Here is a 27,818-nt window from a genome sequence, read left to right on the forward strand (position 1 = left end):
GAATTTCCTCCGTCATCCATATTTCTTTCTTACATTTGGTTGTTCAGAGTACTTCTTACTTGGCTCTAATATAGAGGTTTTGAAGAATTGCTTCTACTTCCATCTTCTGTGGAAGGTTAAATATCTACATGGCAATTCTTAGTTTACTTACAGCAGCTCTAAATAGTTGGTTAGAGCTTAGACTAATACTCCAGGGCGCATCTGTTTTGAGATGGACGTTGAGAGGTGACTCAAATTTTTTTGCAGAAATTGCTTGAAAATAAATCAAATAATAATATTTGAGTTATCCTCCCTCTCAAAAAGGTCCGAAACGTTGTTTAAATAATCAAAATGTCAAAAATTGAAGGAAAGATTCGATTTTTTTCTTCGTTTTTTAATTATAACTTTAAAAGTATTCATTTCCGAGAATAGTTGTACTAATATAAAAGTTGCGTAATTAAATTTCCTACAATATAGAATTGGTTAGAAATTTAAAAAATAGTCACCCTAGTTGCAAAATAGCAATAATTGCGAAAAAAACATACAAAAACAATTATTCGCATTTTACGTTTTTCAACCATTTATGCTACACTTAGGACCTTCATATTTCACCCAGAAAAACTTTATGATACAGTAAAACAATACTGTAAATTTCATTAAGATCGGTTCAATAAATTTTGCAAAATAAACTTTGCAATCCAGCTTTCGCAAAAAAAATTCATTTTTTCAAAATGTTACAGGACTGAAAATAAAGCAGATAGCAAGTTGAAATTTTTTTTGCTTATAGAAGTGTACTGCATCTCTCATTTGCAATTTTTAAAATTAAAATCGATTAATTACCACGGCGTCAGAAAATTTTTGAAATAAACAATAATTTTTGGTGCTACGCGCAGGACCGCGGTGTTCGATTCACACAAGTTGATTTCCACCAAAATTTCTTCCAATCTTTATCTAATATATTATTTTCTTACTCTATATTTTGTTGTATTTTAATATTTTAATTCCACAAAAATCAAACTAATTTTATTATTGTGTGTGAAATATTGTTTAAACAATTGCATATGTTTAAAAATAATAAACTTTTATTATTTAAGTTAAAATATATGAACAAAGAAAGTTTTTGCTAATATAAGTGTTATTTCAAAGGATAGAGTATGTGTTTTTATTTTGCAATAAACAAATTTATTTATTTATATAAAAATGTAATAAAAATTAAAATGTATCATTTTCAAAGGTCATTTGAATGCCCAATCAGAGCAAACTCTCCGCTGTCCTGCGCGTAGCACCAATAATTAATGTTTATTTAAAAAAATTCCTGATGCCGTGGTGTTAATCGGTTTTAATTTTGCAAAATTGCAAATGAAAGGTACAGTACACTTCTATATGCAAAAAAATTTTCCACTTGCTATCTGCTTTTTTTTCAGTACTGTAACATTTTGAAAAAATGAATTTTTTTTACGAAAGCTGGATTGTAAAATTTATTTTGCAAAATCTATTGCACCGATCTTAATGAAATTTACAGTATTGTTTTACTGTATCATAAAGTTTTTCAGGGTGAAATATGAAGGTCCTAAGTGTAGCATAAATTGTTGAAAAACGTAAAATGCGAATACTTGTTTTTGTATGTTTTTTTCACAATTATTGCTATTTTGCAACAAGGGTGACTATTTTTTAAATTTTTAACCAATTTTGTATTATAGGAAATTTAATTACGCAACTTTTATGTTAGTACAACTTTTCTCGGAAATGAATACTTTTAAAGTTATAATCAAAAAACCAAGAAAAATATCGAATTTTTCCTTAATTTTTTGACATTTTGATTATTTCAACAATGTTCCGGACCTTTTTGAGAGGGAGGATAACTCAAATATATGATTATTTAATTTCTTTTGAAGCAATTTCTGCAAAAAAATTTGAGTCACCTCTCAACGTCCAAATGTACTAATATTTTTACAGATGCGCCCTGGTCTATAAACCTTTCCCTTAGATTTCGTAACCAGGAGGTTCGTCTTCTTCCTACATCTATACTCAAACGCAGCAGACTATAACGAGGACCTCTTACTATGTGACCGAAATATACAAGCTTCCTCCTCTTAAGGATATCAATAGATATAGTTCTTCCACTCTATCTTTTCTCATGCATAAAATTATTCACGAATTACTTTTTATATTAGGTCTCCATAGAAACTCTTCTAGGTGTCCATAGAAACCACAATAAGTTAAACACAGATAAACAATACGGCATGTCTTTGATACCTTGTTTACTATGAATTTTGACGTTTATCATATTCAGTGACAGTAACATTAGCGCATTTGTTGTTTATTAGTTTATTTGAATGAATTGTTTGTTTGGTTTTTCAAATTATTTAACTTTTATTAGTATTTTGTGTACCTGTGTCATTTTAATTTTAAATTTCAAGTATAATAGGGAACTTGCACATTTTTTATTACATAATAATGTTCAGTTTTGTTTAAAAATGAGATTTTCAAAATTTCACGCTTCAAAAACTCGTAATAACTTAGAAATACAAATTTAAAGTCTTCTGCGGTATAAAATAGTTCAAACGACCCGTGACGTCACATAGTTTTATTATATAGTTATGATTATGGTTATATTTAGGTATATTCTTCTTCTCCTTCTTTAGTTTATTGGCCTCCACCTACTTGGATATTTGGCTCATCGTCGCGGAATAAGAGAAAAATATTTATATTCTAATGACATTTATCGTATGTCATTGTAATAATATATACCAGTTTGTTGAGATTGGAGTTTGATTAAGTTTTTGAAGGAAAGGAAAGAAGGTTTACTATGGAAAATAAAACCATTTTGTAAAAGTACAAGTTTTCTATGAATAGTTCAAACGATCAAAAACACTTGTGACGTCACATAACGGTACTTTCTACAGACGTTTATAATGTCTAATTTAAAATTATATACAATTGTGTTTACTTTGTTGAAGCAGAATGTAAACATATAGGGTAGGTGGGGGCAAAGGTACGCATTTTCTAAATTTTCATCTCTAGTGAATCTCCTAATGCTTGAATTGGCACAGAGTATAGATGAAAGTGAAATTGATACATTTTGTAATCATATTAGGCAAATAGAAATTCTTCAATATTATTTTGGTAGTGTTGATAACTTTTTGAAAAAAAAATTGTAAATGCGTACCTTTGCCCCACCCAATGGGGCAAAAGTACGCACGTGCGTACTTTTGCGTATTTGAGACATTTTGCAATTGAGACAAAATTAGCTGATAGAATATCAAGCTCAACTTGATATTCACTTTGAAGATTGACTTGAAACATGCATTTGCCAAGTCTTCCTCACTGGGGGCAAAGGTACGCACTGCGAATGTTTGCCCCATTTCAAAGTTCGCAGTGCGTATCTTTGCCCCATTTGTGTGAGTACTTTTGCCCCATCCGGAAACCAATATAATATATCTAACCTCAGTATGAAACTATGCACATATGAACTTCAAACTGTTATGTAGAAGAAGACTTCTAACAATAAACTTTCAACATGCCTAACCAATATCTGAGTTTGAAAGATTAAGAATTAGAATCAATCAATTTTTAAGAAAAATTAGATCAAAAGGTACAAGAATAATTTTTACCTCATTTTTGTTGTTGTGTTCGCCCTGATTGCGCGTACAAACAAATGCCACAAGATGTTGTCGCCAACATATAAGAAGTTACTGAAAAATGTAAGTGCGTACCTTTGCCCCGTGCGTACTTTTACCCCCACCTACCCTAACCGGATGACGTCACGACGCGTTTTGGGCTGGCTGGTATAATTTTAATTTTTAATCGTCTTTAGGGGCCAAACGAAAGACAAAACTTTTTTATCTTTGATACATGTTTTAAATTATGTTCTGTTGTGATTTATAACATTTTTTTTCGAATTTAAAATTTTATGCAAGTTCCCTATTGTTAGAACGACTAACTCTTGCTCTCTAATTTGATTACTTCCGATAAGTAGGTACCTATTTTTTACATGAATGTGACAAGTAATACTTTTTGACCTACAAATTAGTTATAATTTGACTATAGTTCTGCCGAATGGAAACTTATTTGTTTATTTTCGAGATTAGGTACTGTTTAACTTTTTGTTTTTTTTTTTAATTTTAATTTGTTGTAATTTTTTTAATTAAACGAATCATGACGTTTGAGCAAAGATAAAATGGAACAAATGGTTAGGCTTATAACATTTTTTTTGTTGATGTTGATAACTTGATAAGTCACCAAAATGAATCTAAAATTTAAATAAAACAAAATTTCTTTATAAACAAGGAATTTTGATTTTTGTTATTTTGAAAATTCTAAATTCTCAAGATCAATTACCGCCCGTGATAATATTGCGGTCTTTGTTTAATGTATAGTATTTTGAAGATAGAGAATGGGCTAATGCCATGGTTTTGAGTTCTGTGAATAGAAAACAGAAAATATAAAAATTCGTGAATAATGTCACACGTATGCAAAGAACTAACGGATCAACTATAGCTGGAATTGCCAATATAAAATTAAATTTTGAACAGTACTACATCGTTTATAGCAAATTGGTAAAAAATCTCATATCTAAAATGAATAATATGCAATTTTTGAAATCATTTTCAATTAATGTATTTTTCTGCGCAGTTAGAAAAAAAAACTAAAATTAAATAAAACTAAATAAAATTAAGTAAGTAAAATTAAATGCAATTAAATAAAATAGAAAAAATAAACTAAATAAATTAAATAAATCAAATAAATTAAATAAACTAAATAAATTAAATTAAAAATACAATTAAATAAAATTAAATAAAAGAAAAGAAAAGAAAAGAAAAGAAAAGAAAAGAAAAGAAAAGAAAGGAAAAGAAATCCAATCGGATTAAATCGAATATAATCGAATCTATAAGAAGTATCCACTTCTGCCGGCACCCTACAAGTGCCATGCTGTCTTTTTTAATTATAACTTGAAGTCACTAAAATGAATTTAAAATTTAAATAATACGAAAATGATTTAAAAACAATAAACTCTGACTTTTGGTATTGTCAAAATTCTAAATTCCCTAGATCAATTACCCCCTCATAATATTACCGTGTTTGATTAATGTGTGGTATTTTGGAAAGAGAAGGGGCTTAATATCAGGTTTTAGATTCTGTGGATAGAAAACAGACAAGATAAAATAATTCGTGAATATTGTCATAGGTGTGTTAAGAACGAGCGGACGAACTATACTTGGCCCGAATGTAAAATTAAATTTTGTACGATAAGAAAATACATCGTCTATAGCAAATTGGGAAAATTCCATATCTAAAACGAATAATGTTATGTGGGAGTGTAAATGGTGCTCTTAATGAATGCAAAAATTCAATGAATGCATTCAGACTCGGCAATTAATCAAATCATTTTCAGTTAATATATTTTTCTTTGCAGTTAAGAAAGAAACTTTGCTATTTTTGTGACAAACATGTGTTGTATAAATATAAAGTAGTCTGTTTAATGAAATATTCAGGATATCGCTAGTATTCAAATAAAATATTTACCAATAATGATTTTTTAGTTATTTTCAGAACAAAAGGGATGTAAACAAACCCAGTAAATGTTGTTTTATTCGCAAAAAAGTATCTGTACATTTTTGTGCTAATAATGAATTTGAAAAATTTGACAGTTATTTTGTTGTAAATAAAACCGAGCTACAAAAATTGTTCATTTACTTCTTCTTTAGACCTACAAAATTCTTTTTTACCAAACTTTCTAAGATAAAAAATAAAAAGTTACGGTTAAAAAATCAATATATTTAAAAAAAAAAAGGAGAAATCCAATTGGAAGCATAATCATGTAAGTTAGCGGTGTTTTTAGACATTGGTCTTATTCATTCTTCTTTATTTATGTATTATTAATAGATTCTAGAAGTTTGACTGGCTTAGAATAATTAGTTTTAAAAAAAACCGGAGTTAAAACCGAATAACGAATTTTTGTAGTTTGGTAAAGAAAGATTTTTTCTTCAGAATAGAAAGATTAGCATCAGAGATACGAAAAAATGTTTAAATATGAAATTGTAGGTTATTTAATTCCCAAGAGCTTGGTTTGAAAAAAAATTTTCTACGGCAAAAATTGAGTGAATGGTATTTGAGTATTATCGAAAACATTGATTTTTTCGATATAAAACTAACACTTTCGATAGCGAATAAATCAAAAGCTATTAATTTTATCAAAAAAATGTATAAAACATTTTTTGCTTAGAATTAATGTTTTTATCAACTTTTGCGGTCAAAATATAATAAAAAATTTCCACCCTCGACATGGGGTGGCAACCACCCCCATGGTAAAAGCGCCTTTCGGCATCATATAGATTTTGTTCCTTGGACTGTGCACTACTTATTCTCAAATTTTCAAGCAAGTCGATCCGTTCTGTAAAAATTGCGAGGTGAAAAGCTTCGGTTTCTGGACTATTTTGTCATGTTTGTTGTCTTTAGAATTTGGACTACTTTTTCATGTCTCGCATCATATTAATGCTTATTAAGCTGTCATATTAAAAGCAAATAACGCTTCTCTAGTTCCTAGTCAGTTTCTGAACCCAAGCTGACTTCACCTATTAATTCTTCCTTTGTGAGTTAAGTCCTTAATTTTTTGTGTGTTAAAACTGTCTTGTCTTTTCTGGTATTCTTCTATTTCTGTACATTGTTTTTAACCATTCTTCTTTCGCTTGCTTACACAGTTATCGACATACAGTTACCCATCAGCCAGCTCTGGGCGAAGGTGGCGGCTACCGATTGCTGCGGTTACGGTTCCGGCGGAACGCCTCCTCAGTACAGATCGCGTCCATCTCGGCAGGTTCCAATTCATTCCATTGCATATCTGCCGTTTGAGTTTTTCTCGGTTCACTACACCAAGAAGAACTGATTTCATGATTCTCCTTTTCTCCTTGCTCGTCTTAAATACACTCTCGGTAGCCATCACTCCTTGGTTTCGCCGGTGAGGTGGTACATAGGGGGGTTGTGCCAATATGGAGACGCGTTCGATCCTTTGCTGTTGATCTGCCGAACGCCGGGCTGCAGTCATCATATCATTACACAGTAACTCTAGAGGTATTTAACAGATGGCATTCGATTCTTTGAGGCTTCGATTTTAGGATGTATTAAAAAATTTCAACAAAATTGTTATTTTGTTTGAAAAACGGCTGACTTTTTATCTTATAAACATTTCTATTAACTTTGATATTTTTATGTGATATGCTTGTAAGTATTAAACCCCTGAAAAGCTGGAGAAAAATAAAAGATTCTTAAAAAAAGAACCATATATGACCAATAGGAACGAAGATGGCAATTTTTTTCTATTTTTTTTTTGTGGTGAATGTTGCTATTTTGGTGAGAGTTGGGCAACAATGCCTATCATTACGTGATCAGAGTAAGAAGTAAAAATACCAATCGGTTTTTGAGAAATCTCAGCAACAATACGAGTAATTCACTGTCTGTGTTTGGAGTTGTTGACACCGGAATAGTATATTATTTAATTTCTGTGTAATTTTAACTAATTCTGTGCTCTTACATATTTTTTCGCTTTCCTTACCTTTCAAATGATTGTATCTAAACATACTCGTATTGCTTTATGTTCTAGTATATGACAGAAGGAATACTGCTCAGAGAAATGATGTCTGATCCACTTCTTAAAGGTTATTCTGCAATTATGTTGGACGAAGCTCACGAAAGATCATTATACACAGACATCTTGATGGGTTTGATGAAGAAAATACTAAAGGTAAGAACTCAAATATTTTTTCTTAATTTTCTTTTAGCTGACCCTTCTTCTTCTTCTTGTAGTTCCTATCCGTTTCGGATGTTCACGTTCATCATGGCAATCTGTACTTTGCATACTGCTGCTCTAAAAAGATTTGTGGTTGTTGTGTTGAACCACGTACGTAGATTTTTCAGCCAGGAAATCCTTCGCCTTCTTAGTCCTCGCTTTTCTTCTACTTTTCCTTACAAGATTAGTTGCAGTAGTCCATATCTTTCACTGTTCTTCATGATGTGACCGAGGTATCCGATTTTGGCTATTTTTGGCTGTCCGGATAAATGATATTTGATTCCAGTACAGATTGCTGATAATCCTTAAATCACAGGTTTTTATTCCAATATTAGTTAATATCTCCATCAGCTTGTCGTGCTTTACTGTATCGAACGCTTTATGGTAATCAATATCTTGACATCTCTACATTGTTAAAATAGCCCTTGTATACTAAATAGAGCCTATCTTGTACCCACTGCATTCCGAAAACCAAACTGTGTACGGCACGGCTGATTTTTTCTTCGCACAATCTCTAATATAGATATATTACATCCTTTGATGTATGTATAATTTTTAGAAATAATGTTAAAATATGGCTCATTAAGCTGATGGTTCGGAAATCACTGTAGAATACGGATTTTGTTTTCTTTGGTAAAGCAATAAACGTCGACTTTAGAAATGATCCTGATCTTGATATTACTCCGCTTAAATATATGTCATTATATATTTTGGTTAGGGGTTGAGTACCGTCGGTGTTAAATAGATTTGTGAATTCAGCATAATATGCATTGTCAGGTCCAGGAGCTTTGCCATATTTTAGTTGTGATATTGCCCTTTCCACTTCATCTGATGTGATTGGTAAGTGGTCATAACGTATGTACGATGGAGGTTGTTCGGATCTAGTATCATCAAAGAGTTCCTTTATGTATTGTGTCTATATACAGATTTCTTGATTTCTATCTGTGATGGTTCCTCTGTTGTTCTCACAATTTGCTAGCTGTGTTGGATTTCTGAAGACCAGCTGCTTGTTTCACCTTTTTATGCATGTTAAACGTATCATGTTTTTGTTCTAACAACTTTATCTCTTCACACTGTGATTTTAACCAATTTTCTTTGGCCTTTCGTATTCCAGTTCTTATTTGTCTCTGAGTCGTGTTGTACATTATTTTGTTATTCTTTGATTTTCTTCTTTCTTCCATAAGTTGCAGTGTATTGTCATTCATCCAACTTTTTCTCATCTCTTTCTTTTATATTACATGTTCTTCTCTGATATTGTTAAAAATTTCACATATATTTTGGAGTAATTCTTCGGTATTATATGTTTGCTCCATATTATCTGACACTAATCAACATGGTTTACTGTAAAGAGGCCGAAATATTAGACCGAAAGCAGTAGACCGAACTCATTAGACCGAAAAGCACTTTACCGAAACCTCACTAGACCGAGCAGCAGGAGACCGAAAAGCATTAGATTAGGTACATAATACAGAGTACTCAAACAGGATTGTAATCTGAGCAAGGGTAAGATTAACCTCCCTTCACCCTTTATCCAGGCTTAGGACTGGCAGCACAAAGTACTGGCGAGTTTAGAGGTTGTGTTTTTTGCTTTGCTTTGTTTATTTTTTTGTTTTTCAGTGAAACGGTACGATTTGGCAACGCTGCTGGCAATAAAATAGATGGTCCGAGGGCTTGCGACGTAAACGTCTTTATGATAACTAAACAATTTCTAGATTCACAACGTTTACGTCGCAAGCCCGCGGCACCTCTATTTTATGCTCAGCAGCGTTGCCAAATCGTACCGTTTCACTGAAACGCCTGTTAAAATATTGATATTTTTTAGAGACGTAAAGATCTTAGACTTATAGTGGCCTCAGCAACTTTAGATGCCAAAGAGTTACAGGACTTTTTCAATAATAATACCACCGATGATAAGAAAAACGATACTGCCGTTATCATGTCAGTAGAAGGACGACAATTTCCTGTTGAGATATTTTATGTAGCTGGTACGTATTCCAATTAGGTGTTTGTTTTTTATCACTGGAAATTAAACCAATTAGACCACAGAGTAGTCCATTCACTCACGGTAAAATATTGCAAAACCTCTAAATTTTAACGAACCGCTTGGATTGACATGAAATTTGGCATACACATAGCTCACATATCAAACAAAAAAGTGATGTGTCGATGTCTGCTTTTGCCCTGGGGGTGAGTTTCACCCCTTCTCGGGGGATGAAAATATATACATTCAAAATAAGTCCGGAAGTGGATAAACTGACGTAAGTCTAAGTAACTTTTGTTTTATAGCGTTTTTCACTAAGTTCATACTTTTCGAGCTATTTGCAAGCAAATCTATTCATTTTTCAAAAAAAAATTTTTAGAAATTTTTTTTAAATAAGCCAAAAAAATTATTTTACCGAAAAAAATATTCAACAAGAAATATAGATTATAAAACAGTGGAAAAAATGGTGTATGTATGAGGTAGTAGTAGACCTAGTAGAAACAGAGTTGTAGCTAGTCAAAAATAGGTGTAGGTATGTTCGTTAAATGCGAAATAGAATATTTCAACGTGAAATAACCAAAAAATAAAGCACTTTTTGGGGAAAAATCATTACAAATTTTTAAAGTGTTTAAAAAAAGCTTTATTTTTGTTAAATAAGTTTCTAGCATCAAAAGTAAGCAAGTTATGCTCAAAATAATGGTTTTTTTAGTAAAAAACACTGAAAATTATCCCCTAATTATTATCCCAAATGAAATTAATCGTTACTTATTCGCAGGTTGCTTTACTCGTGTATATATTGTTTATGTGATCTGTAAGTTTCATCGGTTCAAAGTGCTTATTTTTAAAAGGGCTGTTGTTGAAAGGGCTTGAACGAGTCACTCATCACGAGTGTATGCAAAAAAAAAATCGAAAATATTAGATACACTAATAATTTTTAAGTTATTTTGAAAAAAAAAGTATTTTTCAAAATAAACAATTTAAAAAAACTTACCTTAAAACCAATTTTTTTTAAATACGCACTTTGAACCGATGAAACTTCTTCTTTCTCAGAATCCTTAGTGCCCTTCAGAGCATCGGATAACCGATGAAACTTACAAAACATATAAATGAAACATAAGTGAAGCAACTTGTGAAGCAGAAACGATTAGTTTCATTTGAGATGCTAATAGGGGGGTGAATTTCCCCCATTTTTTTACTAAAAAAAGAGACCAACTTTATTTTGAGCGTCACTTGCTTACTTTTGGTGCTAGATCTTAAAAAAATAAAAATAAAGCTTTTTAACACTTTAAAACAGTTGTAATGACTTTTCCCCAAAAATGTACTTCAATTTTTGGTTATTTCACGTTGAAATATTCGATTGGGAATTATATATTATAATTGTATTTTTCATAAAGCTGCAACTCCGCTTCTAATGGGTCTAGGGACCTCATACATACACGATTTTTGTATAAGCTATATTTTTGCTAAGGATATTTTTTTTTCGATAAAGTACTTACTTTTTGAGTAATTTGCAAAAATCCGTCTAAAAACGTGATTTTTTTGGTGAAAAATGAACATATTCTCTGGAAAAAAAGAATGTGTGTGTACTTTGTACGCACGTAAGAAGTTATAATTCTATTATATGATTTCAACGAAATAACAGTTTATTTTTAACAAATAGACGAAGTGGAGTATTAAATATAAAAATGTTTAATAATACGTATTATCTTATTATTAATACGATAATAATAGTATTATCTTACTCTTATAGATATCTTACTATATCTATTATCTTATTTGTCTTCCTCTATCGAGGAAGACACAAAAATTATAATAAATATATTTACTAAAAACACTAAAATACTTTTTCCACCTACCTCTACCGAAAGTATACGTTTCCTGACCTGATTGTAGGGAACAAAGTCGTACTTTTCCTCCCTAGGGAGGAAAAGTAAAAGTGACGTCATGGTATGTCATTGATGAAATAACTTATTGACGCCCTATACAATATTGTATTATGTATCTATTACGTAAGTATCTATACATTTTAACGTTTATTTATAGAGCACCCTGTATTTTGCAGAATGGTAAAAACAGTAAATTATTATTATGATTTAACAATTTTTACATTAATAATTTGACTTATATTTGACAGTTGACAGTTATATTGTACCTACTTGTTAGTTTTAGTGCTCTAATAAATTTTGTCATTTAAAATGACATTAATATTGTAAAAAAATAGTTGATATTTGAGGAAGGTGAAAAAATTATATGTATAACATGGGACTAAAGTGTCTTTTCCTCCCTCGAATGATTACTGCCCTTCGCTACGCGTCGGGCAGTAAACTCCATTCCCGGAAGGAAAAGTAGCACTTTCCTCCCTTGTTATACAATAACTATTTCCACAACTTTTTTGGACTGATGCATACATAACTTAAAATATTTAGCAACGAATAACATACTGTATCTGTGCGCATGCGCGCAGAATAATAAAAATTAACTCTCTATCGCGCCTAAAGAAGGATAACTTCAATAACTTGAAAAGTATTGACTTAGTGAAAAAACGCTAGTTTTGCTTAAAAAAAGTTGCTTAGAATTATTCAGTTTATCCTTTTCTGAACTTATTTTGAACGTATAGTTTTTCACCCCCGAAAAGGGGTGAAACTAACCCCCACGGTAAAAGCACACATCGGCACAATATCACTGTTTTTCTTTGACATGTTAGCTATGAATATGCCAAATTTCATGTTAATCTGCAGTTCTTTAAAATTTGGAGCAAAAACCGTGAGTAAATGGACTAGACTACTTACGAGTAATTTTAACGATAATTTTGTAATAGCACTAACATATTGTACAAGGCCGGCAATTTTATAAAAAGTAGTAGAAAAACATATTTTTTAACAGCAAGCTATTTATTAAAGTTTCAAAAAGTATTTTTATATTTTAACTACTTTTTTTAAATAAAGATATAGGTGCTTAAATACAGTAGTTATTCTTACACACTAAATAAAACTGGTTAATTTGGATTACTTAATAGGGTTTTCTCAACAGTGTTCTATGTATTTTATTTAAGTTTCCTATAATTGTTTCACTTCGTCTTGCAAGGCCTATTCTTTTCGAATGTTGACGACCATCATAGCCATCTGTACTTTTCACACTACTGCTCTAAAAAGATTTGTGGCTGTTGTGTTGAGTCACATACGTAGATTTTTCAGCCAGGAAATCCTTCGTCTTCCTGGTTCTTGTTTTCTTTCTACTTTTACCTGTAACACGAATTGCAGTAATCCAAAGCTTTAACTGTTCCTCATGATGTAATCGAGGTATTCGATTTTGGCCGTGTTTATTGTGATTAACAGCTCTTCTTCTTTTTGTATTCTTAACATCGGAATAAGATATCTTCAGTCTTCGAAGATAAAGCCACATTGCGAAAGCCACAATTTTTAAGCCACATTGCTAAGATAAATTGCATTTTCTTGCAAGTAGCGTCTGTGAGAGTCCACGATTTAACTCCGTACAACAGTATACGGAATATTTTTATAGGTATTGATAAACCATGACATTTAAATAGCTTAGCCATTTTTTGAAATGCAGTTCTTGCTTTCTCTATCCTACATTTGATTTCTAGAGAATGGTCTAGAAATACGTCTAGAAATACGTTTGTACCAAGGTAGGTAGGTAGGTGTATGTTTTTACTCTTTCTTAATTGACTGTTCAAGGTGATTCGTCCAAATTGCTGCTCCCTGTTAGAATTCATCATACATTTTGTTTTCTTAATGTTTCGTGAAAGTCTATATCTCTGACTTGCTTCTGTGATCCTATTCATTAACTACTAGAGGGCATCATAACGCTCAGCAAATACTACCTTATCCGAATTCCGGCTTCAACGTTCTCTACTGCTTCTTGAAAAATTTCCTCAGAGTATATGTTGAACAGGTAAAGCAATAGGATACATCCCTGTCGGACTCGATATTTGTCGGATTTTGATATCATCGGATTCTCCTGCTTCTGTACGGATAGTGCTGGCAGATAGTGCGCAAGGGCTCAAAAAAATGATGGATAGAGTTGTAGAAACATGTAAAAAATACGGCCTCAAACTAAATTGTAAGAAGACAAAAATAATGACCATTAGTAGATAAGAATACCATCATTAACGCATCAAATACAATAAGAGATACACCTTTAGAAAGAGTGGAGAAAATATCCTATGGTTTTTCTCAGAGGCTTTTTTCAGTGTGACGCAAGTGACAGAAAAAAAGGCACGTCCGTGATACATACACATTTATAACAGTTATTCCAGTTGTTGATAGATGACGCTATAATCGAAAAAAAGATTTAGGTTTACCGATTTACTGATTATTTACCTATTACATATTGGTCCAAGAGCTGTGAGACATTTTTGAGTAGGTATTTTAGGCAACCTAAAAATTTTTCAGGTGACTCTTCCATGATAACCTAATACAAAAATGCCGGTCTGGCTGGAGGGTAGCGGTTATTTTCCCCAAAATTCCCCCCCAAAGTTAAACAAAAGGGTAAAAATTGTCATTACAAAAAATATCATTGACGTGACTTTAAAGTAAATTTAAATATTCAAATATAAAGAAAATAAACAGGCCAGGCGATTTAAGGGCGATTTTAACTCTGCAAGATACTTGCATGGGCGCCCCAGGATTATTTTCAGGGGATGCATCTGAACTTCATAAGATTTCATCTGAATCTGTACATACTATTAACGAGTATAAAATATACAACTATACATGCATAGCTATGTACAATGTACATTCTTTCCGGACAGGGAGGTGCAATTGTTATTTTGACAGGGTATTTTTAAATATTAAAAATAAATATTCTAAAAAAGACAGGTTTTTTTGTTGGAATTTTCCAACTGCCAGGTGATTAAACAAATTACGCGTGCATATAAATGAAAAGCGCTATAGGTAAGCAGAAGTGTGAGAAAGATCGTATATCGATAGCTGTTTGCGTCCTCTGTTGTAGCTAGAAAAATCACGTGACCTTTAGATATCCATGTTGTTGTTTCTCGAAACGTTAGAGTAATTATTATATATCATAGTTTTCTAATTTTTCTTAATTAAAGAAGAAAAAAATACGTACTATACAATAGATTTTGCAAATATGATAGAAAAAAGCCAAATTTATTATTATAAATATATAGGTAGAAAAGTATAAAACTATAAACTAAATTAATTATGTGTCCGAATCTTGTACTTCTTCTTCAAAATCCACATCTGAGCTTAAATATTCATTCTCTTCTTCTTCGTCAGACTCCCCTCGAGACTAAGATTCCTCTTCTACATGATCTGTAAATAGTTGTAATATGTATGTAGAATTATCTAAAAATTAATTAGTCATTAATTAGTTGAGTTGCTACGTATTCTCCGTCCATTTATAAGGAGTAGAAGCCTGGACAATCACGGGTGCATCTGAAGAAAGACTTGCCATTGTTGAGATGTGGAGTTATCGAATAATGTTAAATATATCATGGACACACGTAACAAGCACGGAAACATTAAGAAAGATGAAAAAGGCAAAAGAAATACTCAACACTATGAAGGAAAGAAACATGACCTACTTTGGTCATATACTACGAAATAAAAAACGTGATGTGATTGGTTATATAAGGAAAAGTATTGAGCATTGTATGTAAGCATGTGTTGAGTATTTCTTTTGCCTTTTTCATCTTTCTTGATATTTCCTTGTTTGTTAAGTGTTGTTTCCATGATATTTTTTAGATTATTCGATAACACCACATCTCAACAATGGCAAGCCTTTCTTCAGATGCGCCCGTGATTGTCCAGGCTTCGACTCCGTATAAAAGGACAGAGAATACGTAGCAACTCAATTAATTAATCACTGATTAATTTTTAATTAATTCTAAATACATATTACAACTATTTACAGATCATGTAGAAGAGGATCTGAGTCTCGAGGGGAGTCTGACGAAGAAGAAGAGAATGAACATTTAAGCTCAGATGAGGAGTTTGAAGAAGAAGTACAAGATTCGGACACAGAATTAATTTAGTTTAAAAGTTTTATACTTTTTTACCTATATATTTATAATAATAAACTTGTCTTTTTCTATCATATTTGCAAAATCTATTGTATAGTACGTATTATTTTCCTTTTATTAAGAAAAATTACTTAAAATACTGTAATATATATAATAATTATTCTAACGTTTCGAGGCACAACAACATGGATATCGCCAGGTCACGTGATTTTCTCGAGTGAACGGACTCGCTCAGCTACAACAGAGGACGCAAACAGCTATGGGTATACGCTCTTTCTCACACTGCTGCTTACCTATAGCGGTTTCATTTATATGCACGCGTAATTTGTTTGATCACATGGCAATTGGATAATTTCACCAAAAAACCTGTCTTTTTTAGAATATTTATTTTTAAAATTAAAAAATACCCTGTCAAAATAACAATTGCACCTCCCTGTGTCCGGAAGGAATGTACATAGCTACGCATGTCTAGTTGTATATTTTATACTCGTTAATAGTATGTACAGATTTAGATGACATCTTCTGAAGTTCAGATGCACCCCCTGAAAGTAATCCTGGGGCGCCCATGCAAGTATCTTGCAGAGTTAAAATCGCCCTCAAATCGCCTGGTCTGTTTATTTTCTTTATATTTGAATATTTAAATTTACTTTCAAGTCATATCAATAATATTTTTTGTAATAACAATTTTTACCCTTTTTTTTAATTTGGGGGGGATTTTTGGGGAAAATAACCGCTACCCTCCAGCCAGACCGGCATTTTTGTATTAGGCTATCATAGAAGAGTCACCTGAAAAATTTTCAGGTTGCCTAAAATACCTACTCAAAAATGTCTCACAGCTCTTATACTATATCTATACGACTATAATTTAAAGTTCTTCTCAGTCTTTCAGTGTGTCATTAATGATGTAATATATGACAAGAATAAAAAACCGCTAAACGTCATAAAAATGAGTGGCGCATACAATATTCCAGCTACAAAAGTTCTGATATGAATATTACGTGGCGCGAAAATGTATTTTCATTTTGATGCAAAACAAAATTCTAGTTTTATTTTAAAAGATTTTTCCATAATTTTTGCTTAATTTGAAGTAAAACGCGCCACAAAAGAGTAAAGGGTACCCCCGTTAAGATAGGCAAAATGCTCTCACTCTCAGAATTCAATATTTTTAATTTTTTTACGTTCTGTGCAATTAAAAAATGAGATAACGCGGATTTTTAGCTCGCCACCCCACTTACCCCTCCCCCACAGCCAAAAACGCAGATTTTTAGAATATTTTTTTTTAGTTGGGTTGCAATTGATTTAAAAATTTCAAAAAATTCACACGTGTAGCTGAGGATTTTACAAAACATGTCCATTTTTTATGGACCCTTAGATCGAGTGTACATAACCTCAAATTTTTTTTTATCTTTTTTAAAACCTATAACTTTTTTTTGGAGGGGGCTGCAGGTCCAATCTTTTTTGCATTTTGTGTATTTTATTAAGAGCTATCTCTCTGATTTTTTTCAGATTTTTCCGTCAGGTGCGCCATCTTGAAAAATTCGGAAAACTGTTTTTTTAGGGGGTTTTTAGGGATTTTCTCCATTTTATATACTGCAACATAGATCAACTCAAGGTTTTGTTAATAGATTATGTATAATTTGAAATAACTGAGTATATTAGGATATTCAAAAATTGGGCGAAACACTTTTAAACCCCCCAAAAACCATGTTTGTTTAAAGTTTTGTAAGGATTTTTGCAGGTGTAATTTTTGAGATCGATAGAGCCTGAATATTTTTTTATTTTTTTACGTTCTATATGATTTTAAAAAATTAGGATTCACTGCAATTTTAGCCCACTTCCCCTATTCCCCCTCCCCCACAGCCAAAAATGTCAATTTTTCGATTTTATTTTTTTTTAAGTTGGTTTGCAATTAGATTATAAATGTTGTTCTGAAGCTATATCTTTGTGGCATTTTTGTAATTAACTATTCTAAATGGGAAATAAGCCACAATTTAACTAAAAAATGATTTTATTTTCCATCTGTAATGCGATAGAGAGAATTCGATAATCTGTGACGCACTGAAAAAATGGTTTGGGACGATCTATATAAATAAGTCAGATTAAATTAAATTATTAGAAGATTTTTTTACCAAGCAACATTTTTGTTTAATTTATTAATATTTTGTATTTTGACAACGACGTCCATGGTGGACGTCGAAACGTTAATAAAATCATTTTTTAGTTAAATTGTGGCTTATGTCGCATTTAGAATAGTTAGTACCTAATTATTAAATTATAAATTACAAAAAATTCACACGCAGAGCTGAGGCTTTTACAGAACGTCTATTTTTATGGACCCGAAGGTCGAGTGTACATATTATAACCTCATTTTTTTTTGTTTTTTAATAGGTACATATAACTTTTTTTGGCGATGGCTGCTATTTTTTTTTTTTGTCTTTTGTGTATTTTACAAACCATCTACGTTTGGCTCCTAATACAAATAGTCCACGCTGTATGCTTGTCCCGTTAGGTAAATTATTCCGATTAATTTTTTGCACAAACTTACTCAAAAACAGGTCCTTATAACAAATCCACAAGGTGCCAGGCAGTACCGCTATCGGAAAATTGTTTAAACATTTTTTAAACGAATTCAAAAAAAAATTTTTTTCACTTCGGACAAATTTGTTTTAGATTCTCTGGATCAAGCTGAGCAAAAAAGGTATCTTGTGATTTTTCTATAAAATTGACTGTTGTAGAGTTACATGCAATTTCAAATTTGAAAATCGCGAAAATGGCCATTTTCAAGGCTTAATAACTCGATTAAAAATTATTATTATGAAAGTCATAAAGTGACCAACTCAAAGTTTAAAGCCCCCCTGCAATAGCCTAAAGAAATTTTTGTCATTATTTTATTACTAACTATTATTTTTAATAATTAAAAATGAGCGCTAAGCATGTATTGAAGCGGCCGTCCGCGAGAGAGAGAGATGTACAATATTCATTGGACGTTTTAAAAAATATCGATTGGAAGTCAAAAATACGTTTTAAAAAAATAAAATAGGAATTTTGAGGTTATATGTATTGTACACTCGACATACACGGGTCTATAAAAAATAGATATGTTTTGTACACGCCTCATAAAACTTTTAAATTAATTGCAACTTTAAACAAAAAAAAAAATAGAAAAATTGACGTTTTTGTAGGGGAGGGGGGGGGTGGTGGTGTGCTAAAAATGCGATTAGTCTTATTTTTTATTCACATATAAAGTAAAAAAATGAAAAAAAAAATTCAGGCTGTATCGATCTCAAAAAATAATATCATTAAGCCCGCAAAAACCCTTACATAACTTAAAAAACATGGTTTTTGGGGGGATTAAAGGTATTTTGCCCAAATTTTGATAATTCTAAAATACTCATTTATTTCAAATTATACATAATCTATTAACAAAACCTTGAGTTGATCTATGTTGCAGTCTATAAAATGGAGAAAATCCCTAAAACGCCCTAAAAAAACAGTTTTCCGGATTTTTCAAGATGGTGCACCTGACGGAAAAATCTGAAAAAAATCAGAGAGATAGCGTTTGATAAAATACACAAATTCCAAAAAAAATTGTACCTGCAGCCCTCTCCAAAAAAAAGTTATAGATTTTAAAAAAGTTAAAAAAAAATTTGAGGTTATGTACACTCGACCTAAGGGTCCAAAAAAAATGGACATGTTTTGTAAAAGACTCAGCTACACGTGTAAATTTTTTGAAATTTTTAAATCAATTGCAACCCAACTAAAAAAAATTAAATCTAAAAATCTACGTCTTTGGCTGTGGGGGGAGGGGTAAGGGGGTGGCGAGCTAAAAATCCGCGTTATCTCATTTTTTTAATTGCACAGAACGTAAAAAAATTAAAAAAATTGAATTCTGAGAGTGAGGGCATTTTGCCTATCTTAACGGGGGGTACCCTTTGATACAGTTTAAATTTTGAAACTCTTTTGTGGCGCGTTTACTTCAAATTTAGCAAATTTATTATGGAAAAATCTTTTAAAATAAAACTAGAATATTGTTTTGCATCAAAATGAAAATACATTTTCGCGCCACGTAATATTCATATCAGATCTTTGTAGCTGGAATATTGTATGCGCCACTCATTTTTACGGCGTTTAGCGGTTTTTTATTCTTGTATCAGGAGTTTTTCAAAGTTAATTATAAATTAAATGTATGCAATGTTGCAAAAGTTGTATGTTTATAAATGGTCGCCGTTGTCGCATTATCTCCCAAATGATCTAGTGTCCATCGAATGTAGACTAGATTTTTTTTCTATTCGAAATAGATTGAAAAAATATATTGGGATGGCCGGTAAATGAACTCAAATTGCCCGTTGCCAGATCAAATTTATTGTCGTAACCACTACAACTACATTTAGGGAATAATCGTTAATTGGATTATACTTTTGTAGCCTAATAACTTCTAAACGGCTTAACCGATTTTGATCACTAAACATGAGTTTGAAATGCATTGACAAGTAGTATCTGATGCATCTAAGGTCAAGTATGATAACTGAACCTATTACACTAATTATTGAGCTTGAAAAACCGTTTTTCCTATAGGAAATAGATTTGATCATATTTATGAAGGTTATAACTTAAAAAATCGAATTTTCCCGGATATGAGGTATGCACCGTTAGATTCGTCTAGAGTCCTTCTACAAACGCTCAGTTATTGGCGCAGTTCGTAGGTTAAAATTTTGAGTAATTGTCGAAAAACCAATTTTCAAAGTTTAGTTTTTCAGTTTTTCGGCTATATTGAGATGTATGTATGTCTGATCCTGACGGCTTAAACACCATAAACACCATTTGAAAGCTTAATTCAACACTATTGATTTGGTGTATTTGTGGTTCTCCTGTCTCTTCTTGAACCGAAGATATATACCCCAAAAAAATATGCCGCTTTGTACCTACCAAGCCCTATAGCTGGCTTATGGGTGGTCAAAAGTCACAAACTACACCGGTTCTGAATCGGCCCTGACGCCCTCTTAAAACACAGAAAAAAATATTCAGATCGGTTTCACTTTTCCACACACATACATACATAAACATATTATCAACAAACATTTTCCCTTTTTTAAATAGAAATTGAGTCATATTTCTGAGCTCGGTAACTTTTGAATGGTATAACCGATTTTTAAAATTAGACATGCGTTGGAAAGGTAATGATCAGTACTATTAAGTAGTCGGCTTAAATTTTTGAAGGTTTTGGGAGTTTTGGGGACGAGAACGAAAGACAGACCCTAAATAGAAAGGGCCGTAAAATCCACACCCTTGGACCAAAATGGATGGTTGACATATGAATGTGTGAGTCTTTTCCTGAACTTTAAGATGGGAGTTGGCCCAATTTTCAATTCAGTCAGATTTAGAAAATCGAAAATTTCGTGTATATAAATAGTGTCACGTGTAGGGGGGGGGGGCGTGTGTGTGCTCCACTGGCGAGAACTGCCGTTCTCTGGTAATTTTAAAAATGTAGAGAATCATATCATAGCATGACATTTTAATTAAAACTGACAGTTGTCAGAATCGTACTCGTAATTTGGTATAAAAAGAAATCAATTGTGTTTATTTCATTTATAAAAAGGTAGGTATGTTCTTTGATTTGTATAGTTTTATAAACTGTACAGATTATAGTCGTATAGATAATACATAAATAATTTTTTGTTCGATTATAGCGCCATCTATCAACAACTAGAATAAATGTTATAAATGATTTTAATCACGGACGTACCTGTTTTTCTGTCATTTTTAACTTAATGCGTTAGAAATAAATCGAAAAACTGTGACGCACTGAAAGATGCCTATGAGAAGGAGAATATTTGGGCTGCAATGTTAAAGATAACTGGGATCATACCTACGAAATACAAACTTGTATTGAAAAAGCCAGAAGCTCTTGTAACGGTCTTAAGAAGATTTGATGCAGGATGCAGCTTATCTTTAAGTATCAAGGTGCACATAAGAATTCTTAGATGTTAGGGAAGATATGCCTGAGACGGCATACTGGCTGAGATGGCATATAACGCGTTTTTCTTAAACTATTTCAAATTTAGTGCCTAGTGTGACAGTTTTCAGTTCCTCAAGTAAAAATTTGTCAACATTGCTGAACTTATGCATGTTAGTTGTATTTTGACAGCAGTAGCCTTTGGAATGTTTAATAAGTAGGACAATATATTTATTGGCTTTTTTGTATCACATTATAATTCGCGAGTCTTTACACCTAAGTTAAGTTTTTAAATTTTGTGATGTTCTTTTACCTTATACCTATCACGCCTGCATCGATTTATATCTTAAAAATGTGCTTAAGAAAAATTAGGTTAAAAAACGGTCTGATTGCAATGTTGCCTGAGCTGGCATAGTAAGTAGGTGGATTAGATGGCATAGGTATGCCATCTCACCCTTATGCGTTTTTACACTGCATTAATTTTGTTATATGATTGGAGTTTATCGTTACAGTTATGCGTCGTTTTAAGAGGAATTCGAACCGACAAAATCGATTCCGTCGAAGTTGAGACAAGTGACGAGGAAGATGCTGCTTGCATTTTTTGTAACAGCCTCTTTTCAGACAAGTGACGAGGAAGATGCTGCTTGCATTTTTTGTAATAGCCTCTTTTCACTCTCTCGTTCTCGAGAAACCTGACTAAGATGCCAAATTTGTGGCAAGTGGTCATATTCCGAATGTGCCGGTGTACCCAATACTGCAAAAAATTTATTTGTGACTTATGTCGAGATTAGTGCCTTTATTTCAAGGGTATGCCATCTTACCCACATGTATGTGGGTGAGATGGCACATGTAATACTTTACAATTTATTTTTTCAGAAAAAAACTATAATATGTACATTGTTAAAAAATAATGTTATATTTATGTAAATGGTCCTAGCACTGACTTTGATTTTTATTAGATGTCTAACTCTATCGATTATCGATTACAAAACATTTAAAAAAAAGTATGCCGTCTCAGGCATATCTACCCTACGTCTTTAGTGTTCTCCTGTACGGAGTAGAAAGCTGGAGTCCTACAGAAGATGCCATAAAACGATTAGAGGGGGATTTGAAATGTGGTGCTACCGACGTATGTTAAGGGTCACATATATACAACACACAACTAACATAACTATTATCCAGAGGATAAGAAAAGACAAAGAAATTATTAACAGCATAAAGAACAGAAAATTGGCTTACTTCCATCACCCTATGCGTAATTGTAAATACCGACTTCTACAGTTGATTCTGCAAGGCAATATTGAGGGTAATAGAGGCCCTGGGCCTCGATTTTTGACCCTTCGCTTCGTTATCGAACGTATTTGCTTCGTATCTGTTTAGTATACGTAGCGCATACGTTCGATAACGAAGCGAAGGATCAAAAATCGAGGCCCAGGACGTAGACGTATAATCCTGGCTGGCCAATCTTAGGAAATGGACTAGTCTAGCGTCAACTGATCTATTTCGAGCTGCTGTGAATAGAATAAGATGGGCCAATGTGGTCGCCCAAATCACTATAAGATTATGCACATTTAGAAGAAGAATATGTCTGTCGTTACTATCGATTGGCAAGCCTTGAATTTTCATGATATTTTTTGCCTTGTCTTTTCCTTCTGATCTCTCTAAGCTAATTTTTGTATTATAATAACTCTTTTCTCACTTTTTTACTAGTTAATATACCTATATGTATTTATTATTTTTTAAATTATAGAGCCAGTCCCATGTTACGTACAAGCATCAGTAGACAGTGTTCTTAAAATTAACGCGTCCAAAGCAACAGGTGATATCCTGGTGTTTCTAACCGGCCAAGAAGAAGTGGACCGAGCTGTGAGGTTGCTAAACGAACACGCCAATTTGATAGAAGAATCTAGAAAGAAGGAAAATATGATGGTACTGCCCATGTATGGTTCCCTACCACATCACGAGCAACTGAAAGTCTTTAAACCTCCGCCTAATGGTTACAGAAAAGTTGTAGTTGCGACCAATGTGGCTGAGACTTCAGTTACTATACCTGGAATCGTTCACGGTAATAATTTTGTGACATTTTGTATCTTATCCTCCTCCTCATTCCTTGTTCCCTTGTCAGGGCGTTCTGATACTCTTCTCTGTTATATTAAGTTTAAAAAAATAGGCTACTGGATACTGTAGTGATGTTGATTATAGTTACTTTCGAGTATTCGTTACAAATCGTTACTTTTGTATAAAGTAATCATTTACAGTATTCGTTACTTTGATTACTATGATTACTTTTGTTACTTTTGTATTTGAGTACCGGTAATCATATCGAGAATCGTATTTCTCCGTAGGTAGGTATTTTGTATAGGTATGCCGATATAACAACGACCTTCACCGATCTGATTAAGGGATGAAAATGATTTGAATACTATGATTACTTTTGTATTTGAGTACCGGTAATCATATCGAGAATCGTATTTCTCAGTAGGTAGGTATTTTGTGTAGATATTCCGATATACCAACGACCTTCTCCGATCTGTTTTTACTGGGATACGATTGGTAGAAATTGAATCAAGTGTACTGGTTGTAGATACAATAGTCGTTACTCGCTCGGATACGATTAGTACGAAGTAATCAAAGTAGATACAATAGGGCTTTTCATCGATTGTCATTTGTTTCGAGCCTCTGTCAAATATCGTATAATCCTTGTATAATATTAATATACACGGATTATACAACATATTATGACAGAAACTCGAAACAAATGACTGTGAATGCAAAGCCCTATAGTCGTTACTCGCTCTGATACGATTGGTAAGAAGTAACGAAGTAATCAGAGTAATCAAAGTAGATACAATAGTCGTTACTCGCTTTGATACGATTGGTACGAAGTAACGAAGTAATCAGAGTAATCAAAGTAATCAAAGTAACGATTTGCCTCTCTGTATAGTAATCGTTACTTTCGGTATTCGTAAGTAACGAGTACTTTGTAACGAATAGATACTTTTTCAACATCTCTACCGGATAGCTCAGGCGCAGGCGGTAGGATGTCTGACTTCCACGTAGGTAGGCCAGGGATCGAATCCCAGCGCCGGCGAGAACATCTAGATATTTTTAAAATGTCTATAGGCCCAATGTCGACTCAGCGTGAATAAAATGAGTACCTTGGGTAAAACCAGGGGCAACTAGCATTTATTTTTGTAAATTTTAATTTTAATCGAAAGTAGTTGATAATTATATTTTTCTACTAATAAAAATTTTAAAAAATGTCGTATAAAAAGTATAGATAGTATTCTACTCGCATGTAATGACTATTATTCACTTCGATGAATCACGGCACTCGCCTTCGGCTTGTGTCGCAACTTCATCATCTTGAGTAATAACCACCATTATATGCTCGTTGAATAATATACTGATTATATCTCCACCGAATTAATAGTCCAAAGAAATAAGGTTTTTGTCGGGACACTTGAGCAGCCAGGTTCCAAATGGGTTTTTTGGGTACTGTATACCTAATACAATATAAATACAAAAATGCCCGTCACAATTCGGACGAGAATTTTAGTTATTAACAAATAAGTGCCAAAATGGCAGTTTTTTCTTTTAAATCACTACAGGTAACAATGGGGTAATTAAATATCTTATTTAGAGCATTCATCTTCAAAATGGCAGTTTTTGAATTTTGGTTGGATCATTTGTTGCTTCGCTAATTGCAAAATAAAACTAAAATTTCGAAAATAAAAAAATTGCTATAACTTTTGCGAAAATTAACTTAAGACTTTGATATTGCATAAAAAGTTGTGACAATCAGTACATATCATTCACAAAAAATTTCTAGACGATTCGTCAATTAGTTTAAATTTCATTCAATTTGTTTATCCCAAAGAGCTTTTTTGCAATGTTATTGTTCAGAAAATAATAAAGATACAGCAATTCTGTGAAACATACATGAAAGCAGAACACTTACATTTTCAAAAAGTTTTAAAAAATCAATCAAAAGTCATTTTTATCATTCCGAAAACATTTTACTAAAGTAGAGTCATTTTTATCAGTACGAAAACATTTTACTAAAGTAGAGTCATTTTTGGCTTAAAAACAATTTGAATAGATTTGTTAATATTGACTGTAGAGTAAATCTATTTTGTGCTGGAATTTTTAAACGAATTTTCAAAAAAAAAACTTTTTGCCTAGGTTAAATGCGGTCAAAGTTAGCCACTTTTAGTACTTAATTCACAGTTACCTCTATATACATAAAATTCTCCTGTAACAGTGTTAGTTACCATACTCCTCCGAAACGGCTAGACTGATTTTTATGAAATTTCACATGTACATCCTATAGGCTGAGAGTACGTTTCAATCTATTTTTCATACCCATAAATTATAAGGAGGGTTGCCCCCCTGTCATTTTTTTTATTTTTTTTTTTTTGGAAAAATTGTCTACCATAATTTTATATGGTGTAGAATTAAAAAATATATACAACAATTAATTTTCACTCTTCTATCACCAACCCCCATTTTTTAATGGCCATCTATATATTTACATCTATAAAATTCTCCTGTCACAGTGTTAGTTGCCATACTCCTCTGAGACCGCTTGACCGATTTTTATGAAATTATATATGAATATTCGGTAGGTCTTAGAATCGGTCGTAATCTATTTTTCATATCCCTGAGTGATAAGGGGGGTTCCCCCTAACATTTTGTAATGTTAGGTGAGGATATGTGTACATAACGTACTCTACAAGACTACGAATACATACAAATATAAAAAAAATATGATCAAAATCCATCAACAAGCTCCGGAGATATTAATCGCAGCATATGTTTGAAGAATCAATTTCATTTTTTGTGTGCACGGATTTTAATAATTCCCCTCCACCGACCACGAATCGATTTCGTTAGGACGCAATTTTTAAAGCTTTATTAACCACTTTGTTGAAGTTCAAAGTTTACTCAAACTTTTACACATAAACTATATACCTTGAGCTTTAAAATGGCGCTCGTTCGGTTGCTTAATTGTTATAAACAGAGTAGCTGTGAATTAAATGGAAAAAAAGTGGCTAACTTTGACCGTAAATAACCTAGGCCCTAGGCAAAAAGTTTTTTTTTTGAAAATTCAAGAGTCAATGTTAACAAAGTTATTCAAATTTTTTATAAGCCAAAAATGACTGCTTTAGTAAAATGTTTTCGGAGTGATAAAAATGACTTTTTATTGATTTATTTCAAATTCGTTGAAAACATAACTATTCCTCTTTCACGTAGTTTCCACAGAACTGCTACATCATTCTTTTTTTCTGAACAATAACATTGCAAAAAAAAAGATCTTTGGGATAAACAAATTGAATAAAATTTAAACTAATTGACGAATCGTCTTAAACTTTTTTTGTGTATTATATGGACTGTTTGACTCAAACTTTTCATGCAATATGAAAGTCTAAAGGCCATTTTCGCAAAAGTTATAGCAAATTTTTTATTTTCGAAATTTTAGTTTTATTTTGAAATATCACAAATAATCGGACCAAAATTCAAAAACTGGCATTTTTAACCTTTGCTCATCTACTAAAAGAAAAATACTGTAAATAATATATTTAATTACCGTATTTTTACCTGTGGCGATTTAAACGAAAAAACTGTGCTATTTTTGACACTTATTTGTTAATAACTAAAATTCTCGTCCGATCTGTGACGGGCATTTTTGTATTTATAATGCATTAGGTATATAGTAATAGTACCCGAAAAACCTATTTGCAACCTGGCTGCTCAAGTGTCCCGAACATGGTATATTTTTGCCTTATTTCCCTGGCGTATAATATATTTTTGTGTTTTTATAGTGATCGACTGTGGATTTGTTAAGCTTAAATGGTACAACACAGAAACTCACACTGATAGTTTGGTAGTACTCCCAATCAGCAAATCCTCCGCGGCTCAAAGAGCTGGTAGAGCTGGAAGAGTGAGATCTGGTAATGTGTATAGGTAAGATTTAGATTGAGTATGTTATGTAGATGTCAAGTTAAATGTTTCCAATAATTTGTTAAGTAATTGAAACTTGAGAATATTAAGCAGTTTGCAGACAAGGCAGTCTAAGATATTATCTCAAATTAAACTGGCTTTACAATAAAAT

The 27,818-nt window shown here is 32.3% G+C and overlaps 1 protein-coding gene across 4 annotated transcripts in view; it reads left to right on the top strand.

Annotated features, from left to right (window-relative positions):
• Positions 1 to 27,818, top strand: part of LOC126891928 (probable ATP-dependent RNA helicase DHX35) — a 396,116-nt gene that overhangs the window by 329,727 nt on the left and 38,571 nt on the right. For all 4 annotated transcript variants that reach the window (XM_050661273.1, XM_050661274.1, XM_050661275.1 and 1 more), the window contains 4 exons: positions 7,580 to 7,720; positions 9,588 to 9,750; positions 23,454 to 23,768; positions 27,529 to 27,670. In XM_050661273.1, coding sequence (XP_050517230.1) covers positions 7,580 to 7,720; positions 9,588 to 9,750; positions 23,454 to 23,768; positions 27,529 to 27,670 — 761 coding nt within the window. The remainder of the gene's footprint in view (positions 1 to 7,579; positions 7,721 to 9,587; positions 9,751 to 23,453; positions 23,769 to 27,528; positions 27,671 to 27,818) is intronic.

This window comes from Diabrotica virgifera, chromosome 9 (assembly GCF_917563875.1).
Source record: "Diabrotica virgifera virgifera chromosome 9, PGI_DIABVI_V3a".
In the NCBI taxonomy this organism is placed as follows: Eukaryota; Metazoa; Arthropoda; class Insecta; order Coleoptera; family Chrysomelidae; genus Diabrotica; species Diabrotica virgifera.